The 14,168-nt window shown below is 35.6% G+C and overlaps 1 protein-coding gene across 3 annotated transcripts in view; it reads left to right on the forward strand.

The window, feature by feature from the left end:
- The window catches only part of SBSPON (somatomedin B and thrombospondin type 1 domain containing), a 795,447-nt gene that overhangs the window by 704,648 nt on the left and 76,631 nt on the right, over nt 1–14,168 (forward strand). For all 3 annotated transcript variants that reach the window (XM_044067232.1, XM_044067230.1, XM_044067231.1), the window contains one exon: nt 6,930–7,020. In XM_044067232.1, the coding sequence (XP_043923167.1) occupies nt 6,930–7,020 (91 nt within the window). The remainder of the gene's footprint in view (nt 1–6,929; nt 7,021–14,168) is intronic.

Here is a 14,168-nt window from a genome sequence, read left to right on the forward strand (position 1 = left end):
AAAGCTGATAAGCCATATATTCCTACTATGTTTGGGCTTCCTAAAGTCCATAAGGACTTGAGGAAGCCACCCTACAGACCTATAGTCTGTGCTGGCAGCTCAAAAACTCACCCTTTGCATACCATTTGCAATCAAGAAAGTCACTTATTAAAAGACTTGTAGGATTCTTTGAGGAGATTCGAAACAAGTATGCGGGACCCTATGGTGGGCTTTTTAAGCATTGATATAGTTAACCTTTTCCATACCAATGGAAGAGGAATTGTCATTTTTCCTAGACACTCTTATAGAGTGTGAGTTTCTAATGTGGAAAACATAAGAATCTTAATGGACTTGGCTGAATTAACTTTAAATACCAATTTTATTTTCTTTAAGGGAGAATTATTTAAACAATTAAAAATTAGTGGCAATGGGAGCAGCCTGTGCTCCTGTATATGCTAATGCTGTGTTAGCCTGGGAGAAAAGTAAATTTTTTTCATCTGAATATTTTAAATTCCTTAAGGTGTACCTAAGATTTTTAGATGATATATTAATTTTATGAAAAGGTGCCGATGATAAAGTCAAGGAGTTTATTGACTTTTTACATAGCACCATTTCATTTTTAAAATTCACTTTTACCTATTAATTATTTACATGTTCAGGTTGAAAATACTGGGGTTGGTTTTAAAACAAAATTTTTTAGGAAACCCATGTTTAGTAATTCTTATTTTCACTACACTAGTTTATATCCATTTCATTTTAAGAAAAATCTTGTCAGAGGTCACTGTATAAAGGTGGCCAGGATCACTGAGAGGAGTTATCCAGAACATACAATCAAGGATATTATTAAAGAAGTTAGTAATTCCTGTGAAATGAAATTCAAACCACTTTTAGGAAATGAAACGAACGAAAACAGGAACCCCCCATTGGAAATAAATAGGAACAGCAACAGTTTTGAAAGGGCCTGTTTAGTGGCCTTTAGCATTTTATCTTTGATATCAAGAATATTATAAAAGGAAATTGGAGGTTGTTGAAATGTAGTGATAAGCTAAATAAAACAGTGAGTAATGAACTAATTTTATTAACAAGCCCTTATTTAATTTTAAGAAATTATTGGAAGGAGTTAATTTTAAGAATGATAGTGAAAGTAGAAAAGGTGTGAAGCCTGTAAACAATGTCCCTGGTTTTTGAAAGAGGGTAGTATTATTTTAAATAATTGTTTAAATTCTAAAAAAAAAATTTAAAAATGGGAATTTTGGTACAAGTGGTATTATTTATTTAGTAGATGCTCGGTGTATGAGGCATTTTATGTTGGCAAAACTGAGAAGATGTTGAGAAAATAAATTTATGAGCATAATTATGATATAGGCAGGATGAATATGAACTATAACCTAGCTAGACAGTAGTAAATATGAAAGATTTTTGTTTAGTATAATAGTAGAAAGGAATCCTTTGGGGGGGTAACTGGAAACATTTTTTGGAATATAAGGAGGTAATCTGACAGATAAGGTTGAATGCTTGTCCCTCCAGGTTTAACTGATAATATAACTAGGGTCTATATTAGAACACTGACCATTTGAAATGTTGAGTGCTCTAATATCGACCCGTTTTCAGTGAAAACTGAAAATATCGAAGAAACAGAAAACCAAATTCTTTTCTAGGGAAATAATTTGGTTGTCCGTTTCTGTTGCTTTGGTATTTTCAGTGCTCTGGTGGAAAGCTATGGGTCGGGTTCAGGTAAGTGGGTGATTGTGTGGACATGTGGGTTAGGGCGGGTTAGGTGAGTTAGGGTTAGGGCGCGGGTCAGGTAAGTGTGCGATTGTATGGACTTGAGGATTAGGGCAGGGTAGGTGAGTTAGGGTTAGGACGCGGGTGAGGTGACTGTGCAATAGTGACGGACCTTAGGGTTAGGGTTTGGGTTAAGGTAAGTGGATAGTTAGTGGTGTATGTATAGTTTAGTGTAGGGTTAGGTGTAAGAGTTTAGGTGTATGTGTGTGGACTGCTGTTTGTTTAGTGTGCTTGTGTTGTATGTGTTTTGGAACAGCAAATTTTTTCCCTAGGAAAAAATTTGCTGTTTCAAGTATTCGATGTTTTGTATTTTCGATTGCTAGGGTTCAATATTAGAACACTCGACATTTTGAATGCTCGGTGTTCTAATGTAGACCCTGTAACTATACATCCAGCACTTCATTTAAGCATTAAAAAATAGAAGAAATATTACGTGTCTTTTTATGTGATTTTTTTTTTATTTTTTAGTTAATCTTTGGGGTTCATCTGGATGTTTGTTTAACCTACACTCCTCTCCCAGTTTTCTTTAAAAAAAAATTGTACCAATAGTATTATATTTAAAAATTTAGAAAGTACATTAGAAAAATGTAGTTTTTACACCCCCAAAAATGTGTTAATTCCTTAAGACTTATGTGATTGGTACCTCTAATGTTTTATTTAGAAGTTTTTTAGATATTTTATCTTAATGATTAGGTTATTTTGTTTTTGAAAAAAGAAAATTGTTTAAGTTATTTTTTGTGGACCCATGGAAATATGTTCTTTCGACTGCCCTCTGGTGGAGACAAGTTTTATTACTTTGTGAAAAGAAGTCATTTGTATGGGTCTATATTAGATAAATGAATGTTTACCTTAGCGAACACTCTAATCAAAACTCCCAGACCTCGATATGCTTTTTGTGAGATTGCAGTGCAATGAAGATAGGAATATTTGCCCTTTCCTCACTGTAGTGCAATCTCGGAGGTGGTATATATGTTTAACGAGTTTGAGGTCCGGCGTTTTCAATTATTAGAGCATTCGCTAAGGTAAACTTTCATTTATCTAATATAGACCCATTTTTATAACAAGAATGTGCTTGTTTCTTTAATTTTTTAAATAAGGTTTTAATTAAGCCTATTTTGGTGTTATAAAATGAGTTGGAAGGCATTTGTTTGTATTCTGATGAAGTCCCCTGAGTGGGATGAAAGCGCAAAATCTTGTTTTGTGGAATTTTAATAAAAGGCATATACCCTGCAACTGTCCATTCCTTCACTCCATTTGCAGGTTCCGTGCTCTTGGAACAGTTATTATGGCTGAGACATGCAATTCATGTACATTTTTAAATGAACTATCTGGTGACAAAGACAATTTTCCTTGTTTTTCAAGCAGTAATTCATGTCTGGTATCAGGAGGCATTTCAGTGAGCTCAGAGACGGACACGAAGAGAGCATTTAAGGATTTAGTTAACAACACAAAAAATTTGGAGGTCCAGTATGGCATATTAAGCTTTTGAAAGTTTATGTGAATGCTAATGTTGAATAAAACCTTGGAGACACTGCAACTGTTTGTTGAACATAAAAATTATAATGGTATGTATTCACAATTTTTAAAAGATGTTAAAGAATATGAATGTGATTTAAAGAATCGGAAGTTAAAGAAATATTATCATGACCTCAATGATTTTCAAAATAATGTCATGCATACATGGAAAACTGTTAGATAAGTTGTACATTTTGCTGGGTGTATATTACATTGACGAACACTTAAATGTTCGAATCTCTAAAGGTCGACCTTTAGAGATCGAACATTTAAGTGTTTGAAAATGTAATAAATAAACAAACAAAAAAAAGGTAAACTGAAAGGGTTTTAGCAGGGGCAAGCCCCTGCACTACCTACTTAAATATACCAACTCCAAGATCGCACTTCAGTGCACGGCAGAGCAGAAACAAGAAATTTCCCATTCCCTACACTGTAGCTCGATCTTGGAGTTGGTATATTTAAGTAGCGGGGGTGTGGGGGGGGTGCAAGGTGGCTTGCCCCCCTGCTTTCACCCTTTAATTTTTTTTGTTTTACTTTTATTTTATTTTTTTTAATTTTTAAAGATATTTGAACACTTAAATGTTTGAGATCTAAAGGTCGACCTTTAGAGATTCGAACATTTAAGCGTTTGTTTATCTAATATAGACCCCATTTTGCTGAGGGTGACAAAAAGAATATAAGGCCAAAGGAAAGCGTGGTTGTTCTATTTTGAAGCGTTCCCTGAATCATAGTGCTACAGAATCTAGTGTTTCAGACTTTTCTTCTAATGTTTTTAACATGGATAAAGAGACAAATATGGGTGATTTGACTGATTCTAATTCACCAATTACTAAAAGATTGAACGTCATAAATGGACCTTTAGGAGACCGGTTGTTCAGGACAATGATATGGCTATGAATGATGATGATTTGATAGTTAATTTATTAACATGATCTACCTAATAATGAAATTAGAGTGTTAAATAAGGGCTTGGGTTATGTTCCATTTTTTTTTTCTCTCGTAGTATTCTACAGTAATTGATGTTAAATATTTCTGTTGAATGTTAAATCTGAAATATTTTTACAGTCAGAGGCAAAATGAGAATACATCTGGCCTTCCTTTTCATTTTAATAAATCCAATTTTCAGCCCCCATATAATTCAGCAGTAAAAATGTTTGAACATTGTGTACATTGTGAACTACATATTAATCAAACAAATATATTTAAAAATGATGGCTATAATTTAAATAAGCAACAGAAGTTGGCACTTGATAATTTGGCTAAAAATGAACATACTGTAGTAGTTAAAGCAGATAAAGGTGGGGCTATTGTTGTTTGAGATTCTGTGAGTTATGAAACAGAAGTCATGAGACAGTTGAATGATAACATTTCTTATTGCAAGTTGCCTTTTGATCCTACTGTGGACTTTAAATGATTTATTGATGGGTTTCTGTTAGATGCTAGAGCAAGTGGTTTCATTTCTGATTGTATGTTTCATCAGCTGGTGGTTGATATTCCGAGGCCACAGAGATTCTATATCTTGCCCAAAATTCACAAGTCTATTGAGAATCCACCAGGATGACCTGTAGTATCGGGATGTGATTCTCTAATTGAACACTTGTGTGTTTATTTAGAAGATCAGCTTAAGCCCTTATTACAGTTTGTTCAGGCACATATAAAAGACGACAGAAGTTTTAAAACTTATGGCTGATTTACAAGTTTCTAATGGTGCTTATGTAATCATTGTGTACAAGTGTCCCACATGAGAGTGGTATACAGGCTGTTAAATAGTGGTTGACCTGTTCTAAATTGTATTCTGACCAACATGGTGATTTTCTTTTGAGGTTGTTGGGCTTAATACTGGACCATAATATTTTTAGATACAAAGATGATTATTATTTAAAGATTACAGGATCTGTAATGGGGGCTACTTTTGCCCCTATTTATGCTGACTTATTTCTAGGCTTTTTGAAAGAATGCTTGATTTATAATAAGAGGAATATCTTTAAACAATATTTGGAAATGTGGCATTGATATTTGGATGATTACAGGTGTATTTGTATTGGCTGGGCAGAGTTGCTAAAGGAATTTGTTGGTTATTTGAATTCAAATTCCTTTGGTTTGTTTTTTTAGGCAATTTGATTTATTTAATGTTGTTTTTTGGATGTTAGTGTCACTAGGTTAATTGATGATATAATTTCTACTAGTCTGTATAGAAAGCCATTTACTAAAAACTCATTATTTGAAGCTACCAGCTGTCATCCTCAGCATATTATTATGAGTGTTCCTAAAGGGCAGCGTTGTCGCCTCACAGTAAGACGCTGTCCGGTTCGATTCTCAGCTAGAGCGTCTTCTATGTGGAGATATGCGTGAATGGGTGTACCTTTGTTGAAGGTTGTGCATCAGGCCTGGCAAGCCGGTACGTAAAAATCAACTGCCAATCATTAGCGGACCGGCGTTTTGCTGTGGCGACCCCTAACCGGGAAAAGCCAAAAGACACAAACAAACAAAGAATCACTTTCCTTCCTACCAATCAAAATATAATGTATGATGCAATCTGCACCAGTCAGAGCTCTTTGTAGAGCCAATATCGGGCAAATAGCCCACTAGTAGAATTACATCTCAAGCATGCAATGAACATGACCATTTTACTTTTGATTGGTCCATGTAATGCTTTATACAGTAGCTGACTATAAATCATTGCCTCATGTCAAAATTAATCCCTTATATTAAAAATTCATGCTCTCCATATCGACAATCTGTACTTAAAATAGGAGAGTTATAAACACCACAAATCAACTATAAACTGCAAACTATCTCAAAATCTGTCATGAGACCAAAACAGAGCACAAAAAAACTATTAACTGAACTAATATTTTAAATATGAGGGATTGGTTTGAACATCTATTGCTAGGATGGAATGTGGTTTTATCTTTGATTGGTTTGGATACATTCAAAAGACTTTTGGTCATTATGTTATGTAGAATCTGAAGGAGGATGGAAGCCACCCAAAAAGCACTCATTTTTTATTGTTGCTTTTATTATTTTATTTGTGTACAAGTATGTTCATTTTCATAATAAACAAGTTTTTGTATATAACAGTGGTGACTGCACTGGTCATTTGTTGGATATTTACTCATTTTCTGCAGTACCATTCTTTAAGTGCCATAACTTCTGTTTTGACACACACACACACACACATATATATATATATATATATATATATATATATATATATATATATATATATATATATATATATATATAATGTGTGTGTGTGTGTGTGTACATATATATATATAAAACTCAGAATATTGAAAACCTAGTTAATGCTGGGGCAAGCCAACCCTCTAACCCATTCCCTGCAACTTATCCATACCAACTCCAGACATGCACAATATCGAAAACTCAAAATAGTGCAGAAAGGGCAAGTTTTGGGTTTCAGTATTTTGAGTTTTCAGTCGAATGAATGGAACTCATATGCACAAATACATACATATACCATTATATGTTATTTTTTAGAAACTGTATAAAATTATGTATTTTCCTGTCATTTTCTTCTGTAAGGCACTTTACTGCAGTTAAATTTTGATATCTGTACAAAAAGTAGTTATTTATTTTGAGACAATATGATAAAATATGCTGTCTCTAATAATAATCTCATTTTACAGTTCCTGCTTTTATAACAGCTTTGGAATACAGTAAAGGAAGGAAAAAACGAGCCTTGCCTGCAGTTGTATTGTCAGATTCAGAGGATGAAGGGTGAGTATCCACTGCAGAGCATAGTCACTTCTACATCATTACCATTCCATGTATCATATCAGTATGATTTTTCTACTGTGGCATAACAATCATAACTGTTTAAAATATGGTGCGGCTTAATAGAGGTCACATTGTCTTTTTTCTCATTTTAAATAACTTGGCTGAACAAGGTTAGGAGCTAGTCATTGAATCCATAAGCATTATTTTTAGCTTACCATAAATAAATAAATAAACAGCTTGTAAGTGAAAATACAGCTGAGCATTGCTGGTATAACAACAAAAATCTATTAGACTGCATTACAATTACCAATTTTCCGTAGCAGAAAGCACTCTGCAAAGTTTTTTATACCATTTCTTTGTGCAGTAATTAAGTTTAGTAAATTTGTGTTTGATTGACTGGATGCTGAACAGCTGTCCAAATACCTCTTGATTCTGAGTCCTGGTGGTTCTGCATTCTGCTGATGGAATGCTGGGGAGCAAACAGCTTGTAGTGAAGAGATATATTTTCTGTGGCCTGCAGAAGATTTCATCACAATGTAACACAAACTGTAGCATAATAAATCAGTCCTCAACCAGACCATCAGAAAACAAATAAGTAAATAAATGCATAAATTTTCAACTAACAGGTAACAAACTAAAATGGAAAGTATGTAGTGTGTAGCATGTAGTGTAATAACACAGATGTAACACCGTAATAAAGAGTCTATCGTGGGATCATTACTTTTAGGAAGAAAAATAGGGTTATACGAATCACTTCAATGAAACTGTACAGTAAAGTATGTTTGTGTGTATTATACATTAACTGCAGGGAGGAAGCACCACCTGTATGTGGGACTAGGTACTGCAGGAAGTACCTGCTGGTGAGCCAGACTGCCCACAGTACTGTGTTCCATATACAGGTGGTGCTGCATAGGTTCATAGGAGGTTATTAGGCTAATGGCGCTAGGGCCTTTACAAGCCTAGCCACATTACACAGCTTTCAGAAGTCAGAACAAAGATCCTGGGACAATGCACATCCATGGTTAAGTACTCCTATGTAAATGGCTTGTAGTGTTCTACTTTCTAAAATAGTGTTAATTCTCTGGTGGAAAAGCAGCCCTATAAGCCTGCCCTTCATCAAGACTGGGGGAGAATGCAGTTATGACAGCAACGCCATCCTACAGGGGAGTTACTGTACTGGACATCTTCATGGGCATACAACTCTACCTCCAGGTCAGACCCAACATACAGGTAGAGCTGTTGTGTCGCAGAACATCTGCTGGACTTAGTGGCCCTGTGAGTCCTATGTAATACAATTGATTACCATAGAATGTTATAGAATTTCATTACCTCTTCCTGGCATAGTAGGACTCCCTTCAATTAAATACCTCAAAGTATTGAACTCTAAACTATTTTCCTCATGACATCATCATAAAGTGCTGCCAAATCAGAAATAATTTGACAACTGCTCTGCATTTAGCAAATACAAATAAAAGTTTATTGAGAAACAATTAAATAATTACCCTAGTTTCTGTGGGAAAGAAATAATAAGACTAATATATTTTGAATCCCTGCTGTCTAGCACTTGAAACAGTAACACTGACAAGGATGTTACTAAAATGTTCAGACATCCGAAACCCAGTTACAAAAAGAAGAGTGTCCACAAGGGAAACAACCAACCAGTTTGTTACCCTCAAGTGTGACCTATGTAGAATCTAGAATTTGTATATTACGTTTATAGTGATTAAAATGTTGTAAACATATGATTTAGACAAAAAAGTTTACATCTAATAATACACCGTGTTTATTCAATATTAATATATTTGGTAATTGCAGCAAGGACTGAGTTCTTTATTTAGTGGTATGTACTTGTTCAGCCTTTTATGTATGACATACCTCCACACCCATTAAAATTCGGATATCTGAACATTTTAGTAACATCAGAAACAAAAATTGCATTAATGCATTATATAAGCACACCTTAAAACATTCTTCTGCCCAATTCCATTTCATTATTATTGATAGGGTTTGGGGTAACAGAAGTTGTAAAACTGGCTGGCATAGTATTTTAAACAGGAAAGAAAAAAACATGGATTGTTAGACTAGGGGGTTTGTTTCCGCCTGACTTAAATGAATATTTATAATAAAGCTATGGTGATTGGTTATGTTCTATTATATTACCCTATAAATAAGGGTTTTGTCTGACAGTCTGAGTTTACATTGATAAAGGCTTAGGGCCAAAACCGGTCTGTGGGCTGTGCTTTGACTTTTGATTAAAGTCTTATTTCCTTCCCACTGCTAGTGCTGGTCTGTTTGTTGTTTGGTTTGGCTGTTCATTTTGGACCTTTGCACTTGCTGTCCGTGCAGAGCTGTTGTGTTCAAGCATATTACCCTCACCTAGAATGATGCCACAGTATAAACAAAAAATGATCGATTTCAATAATTGGCTTAGTTTTTGGTGTCATTCCAAGGGGGTCCAGTTTCTGTCAGCCTGGGATGACATGGTCAACAAACCTCGCTGCTTTGCCAGAGATGGTGTGCACCTGGCACTACTAGGTTTTCATCTGCTGGCAAAGGACTTGCCTCTCCCAAGGTGCCTTTTTAGGCAAGGTCTCAAAAATAAAACTAACAATTTGAAAATTGCCAGTCATAACAAAATAAGGGTTATGCTGCTAAATGCTAGGAGCTTAAACCAAAAACTGTGCACCCTGGAAGCACTCCTATCACTGAAGGATGTAGATGTCTGTGCAGTCACAGAAACCTGGTTCAAAGCCTCATAGAATACCCCGGCCTTGCAAGGCCACAATGTCTTCGACACCTTCAGACCACAAAACGAACATGTGAGAAACAAAGGAGGTGGTGTTTCTATCTATAATAGAGATAAATTCATCTCCTGACTAGTTAGACAGGACAACTCCACGGAGTTACTCCAAGTTCAGATTACTGTGGGTAAGACCCCCATTCAAGTCATAGCTAGTTATAGTTCACCTTCCATGGATCATGATGTGCACGAGGCCTACTTGACCAAACTGGAGTCACTTCAAATATTGCCAAACAATCTGGTCACAGGGGATTTTGTTTATCTCACCATCAACTGGGAAATCTATTCTAGTCCTAACTCACAAGCACAAAAGTTCCTTGACTTTGTTAACTCAAATGCCCTGGAACAAATTGTTCAAATCCCAACAAGAGGAGCAAACATACTAAATCTGGTCCTCAATAACATGACAAACAGATGTACCACTGCAACTGTCGGATCCTCATTAGTTAAATTGGACCACAAATCAGTCACCTTCAAACTGGCACTAACACCAGAACTCATAAAGGGTGAAGTCAGACTAAGAAACTTCACTAAGGCAAACTATACCCTTCTAAGGGAAGGTATAAATGCATTCCAGACCCCACCCCCAGCTGGAAGTGGTAACTACACCAAAGCTTACACTAAAGCTCTCTACAATCACTTGTATAAGTGTATAGACCCAGCTGTTCCAGACAGAATGAAAGCTAGAGCCTGTAGTAAAAACAAGCCACTCCGGTGGACATCTAGCATCAACAAACTTTACAACAAATGCAAAAATTTGCTGTCTAGGAAAACTAAGGTGAGGCCCCAACAATGGAAAAGTACCCTCCTCAGCCTCAACAGGCAAATAAGACAACATGTCAAATTCTTACAGGTTAACTTTGCGAAAAATTTAGCAGTTTCAGTCAAGGATAACCATAAGGCCTTTTACAGCTATATATACAGCCTAAAAGGTAGGACCCAAGCATGTGCCGAACTAGTGACAACTATCACACGCACACTGATCCTGCAGAAATAGCAAACCTGCTGATGGACAGATATGGTGAAAATTTCACTCCCTTATCCCCTCCAAACTTATCACAAACCTTGCCTCCACCCCCCCCACACACACACACACACACACACACACACACACACACACACACACACACACACACACACACATCCAAAGAGCAGGACATTAAAGCCTTGTTTAAGCAAAAAATACAACCTCTATGATAAACTAAAACATGAACTAGCATCACCATTACGTACCCTATTCAATCACAGTCTAACCACAGGCTATGTTCCTGCAGCATGGAGAACAGTTATTCCCCTCCACAAGGGAGGCTTAGCAACAGACCCAGGAAATTATACACCCATAAGATTCTGAGCATATCAAAACAATCCTGTCTTGGTTTGTGATTTGTTGTGGAGTTGACTGGTAAGAGCAGTTTTATTTGAATTTATATTGCATTTGTTATCACTATTTTTAACTGTTTGTAGGTAGGAAGTGACTGCTTATTAACAAGCTTTACTTTGATTCATATTTTGTTGTTTTACCTTTAGTTTCATTTTTGGTTGTGAGAAAGGGATAGGTTTTGGATAGGCAAGCTCTAGTCACCACAAGGGGCCTAGACAGCTATAAATTTGCACAGACTGCAGAGAGGAAAATTCTGAGCACATCAAAACAATCCTGTCTTTGTTTGTGATTTGTTGTGGAGTTGACTGGTAAGAGAAGTTTTATTTATTTTTACTGTTAAAAGGAGGTGCGACTGCGAGCTATAGTAAAGAAATTATGTCTTCTGTCTGGCTGGTAGAACTTGTATGGTCAGAACAACTTAATTGTATTTTATTATTTAGTTGGATATTGCTGGTATAATTTTTGTCATAGAAGTTGATTTAAGTTCCTTTAAATTCTTTGCTACTGACTTTGTGTATTTTTTTCCTTTGCAATATTTTATTCAATTAAAACTGAATATGGATTCCTTAAATGAGTATGCAATTAACGATTTGCTAATGCATAAGTATCTTGCACAGTGTAATAAATGCTATGCATATTTAAAGGTAAGTGTTCCTCGTGTCTAAAGTTGGATGATAGTTACCATTGTTAGAAGCAAATCTCGACTTAATGATGATGATTGCACATGTGCAGGTGGCATGGCATGGAGAACTGTTGTATCATATATTAATGACTGGACTGATGAACTAAATAATTTTAGGCATAGAACAAATAGAACAGATTTAGGAAATGGTGCATCTATTTTCTGCAAAGAACATTCAACTGCTATGAAACATGATGAGGCCCCTGAGAACTGTGGAATTGTGGATGCAAGTACTCAGCAATCTGAGGATCCAGTTTGTTTAGAAGGAAACAAAAAAGAAAGAAAGGAAGTTCACAACAAATAACAAGGAAAAAAAAGAAACTAATGACTGTAAAGGAAAGAGAATATGTAGTAAAAAGGATTCTGTTTTGTTATGTAACACACTGGTGACAGGGAATGAAGATATCTGTCTATCAGAAAACCCTCAGTCTACAGAAAAAGACATCACCTTTCCAATGGAAAAGGTAGAAAAAAGAGGCAAGGGGCAGGTGAAAAGGAAGAAATCAAAACTAAACGTGAAAGGATTGAAGAACATTACAGTAAGAAAAAAGAAGAGAAAGACAGATGTTGACTTCATGGCTCAAGCTGTGGATTGACAATGCCAGCTGGATGAGAATTTAATACGCAATGAAAACAGTGGAATTAATAAGACTAATAGTGATGAAGATCTATCCTTCCTAACAATTGATAGAGCTGAAATGACTGTATTAGAAGCTGAAGATTCTTCAGAAATGGTCAGCAAAGATATTCTTGTAATTGGGGATTCAGTTATTAGAGGAACTGATACATATATTTGCAGAGATGATAATGAACATCGAGTAGTGTTATGCTTGCCAGGAGCAAAAATAGAAGATGTAAAACAAGCCTTGGAACACCTTAATGTAAGGAAGTATGTATCTGTTTTTATTCAGGTTGGTACAAATGATGTCACCAACAAAGATTCTCTGACTGTTAGTCGGGAACTGACAGCCCTCCTAAATAGTATAGCTTGTACTGGTGTTTGGACATATTTTTCTCAAATCACTTACAGAAAGGATAGTCAGATCACTGTGAATGAAAAGATTTTTTGGATAAACACCTACATGGAAAAAAATGTCCTGTTTTAAAAAAAAAATGGAAATGTGTAGAACATCCAAGCCTTCTTTTGGGTACACGTGTTCAGACAGGATGGTGTGCATTTGTCTAGATCTGGGAAGAGAATTTTTGCAGCAAATATTTTGCAATATTTGACAAACACTAGCCAGGATTTTTGCCAGGTCAAAAATGCAACAGTTCACAGATAGCAACATTTGATGCATCTCTGATGGTTGTTAGTGCTAGGAGCATTAATAATAAATTTTTTTTATTAGAAAATTTGTTACGTTCCCACAAGATTGATGTTGTTATAGTTTGTGAAACATGATTAAAGAACAATGACTGGAAACCAGTTCTGTCAGGGTATAAATGTTTTACTGTAGCAGACATTCTAACAAAAAATCAGCTGGAGGTGTTATGATAGGGATTAAAGATAGCTATGAGACTTGTGATTATTACATGTTCAATGATAACACCAGTGCTATAGACTGTGTAACTGTGACAGTAAAGACAACCCTGGAACATATAACAATTGTTGGAGTGTACAGACCACCAAAGTCAAGTGCAGATGACCTAGAGGAATTCATACATTTCTTGCATGAAACACAGGAGGGAAGAATAATGTTAGCTGGGGACATAAATTTACCAGAAACAGACTGGAACAATATTGATTCAACAACGTTAGTAAATAAATTATTCACAGAGTATATTCAGGAATAACAAATGCTTCAGATTGTAAAAAAAACTACCAGGGGACGGAATATACTAGATATTGTTTGTGTTCCCAAAGAAATTACTGTAACTTCAAGCCAAGTTTTACCACCATTGATGTGCAGTGATCATGGGGTCATAGAGGTTAATTTGTTGCTAGATAATTCTGCCAAACTGAAATCTAAGCCAATGCACAGAAGGTTAATTACAGATTATGGGGAAGCAAAACAGTTACTATATAAAACTAACTGGAGTGAGGTGTTCAGTGGAAAAACTGCAGATGGAATGTGGAAAGTTTTGAAAGAGAAATTGTTTGAGCGCAAAAAGTCAAAAAAATGTTTAACATCAGGATCTAGGCACGCAACATCAGGGGAGTATATTTCCATAAGAACAAAATACCTGATTAAGGTGAGAGACAAACAATATAAGAAATGGAAGAGAGGTCGAACTACAACTTTGAAAACTGAAATAAATGAGCTGGACAAACAGATTAAGCATAG

The sequence above is a fragment of the Protopterus annectens genome, chromosome 3.part1, assembly GCF_019279795.1.
Source record: "Protopterus annectens isolate FY-2018-M chromosome 3.part1, PAN1.0, whole genome shotgun sequence".
NCBI lineage: Eukaryota > Metazoa > Chordata > Ceratodontiformes > Protopteridae > Protopterus > Protopterus annectens.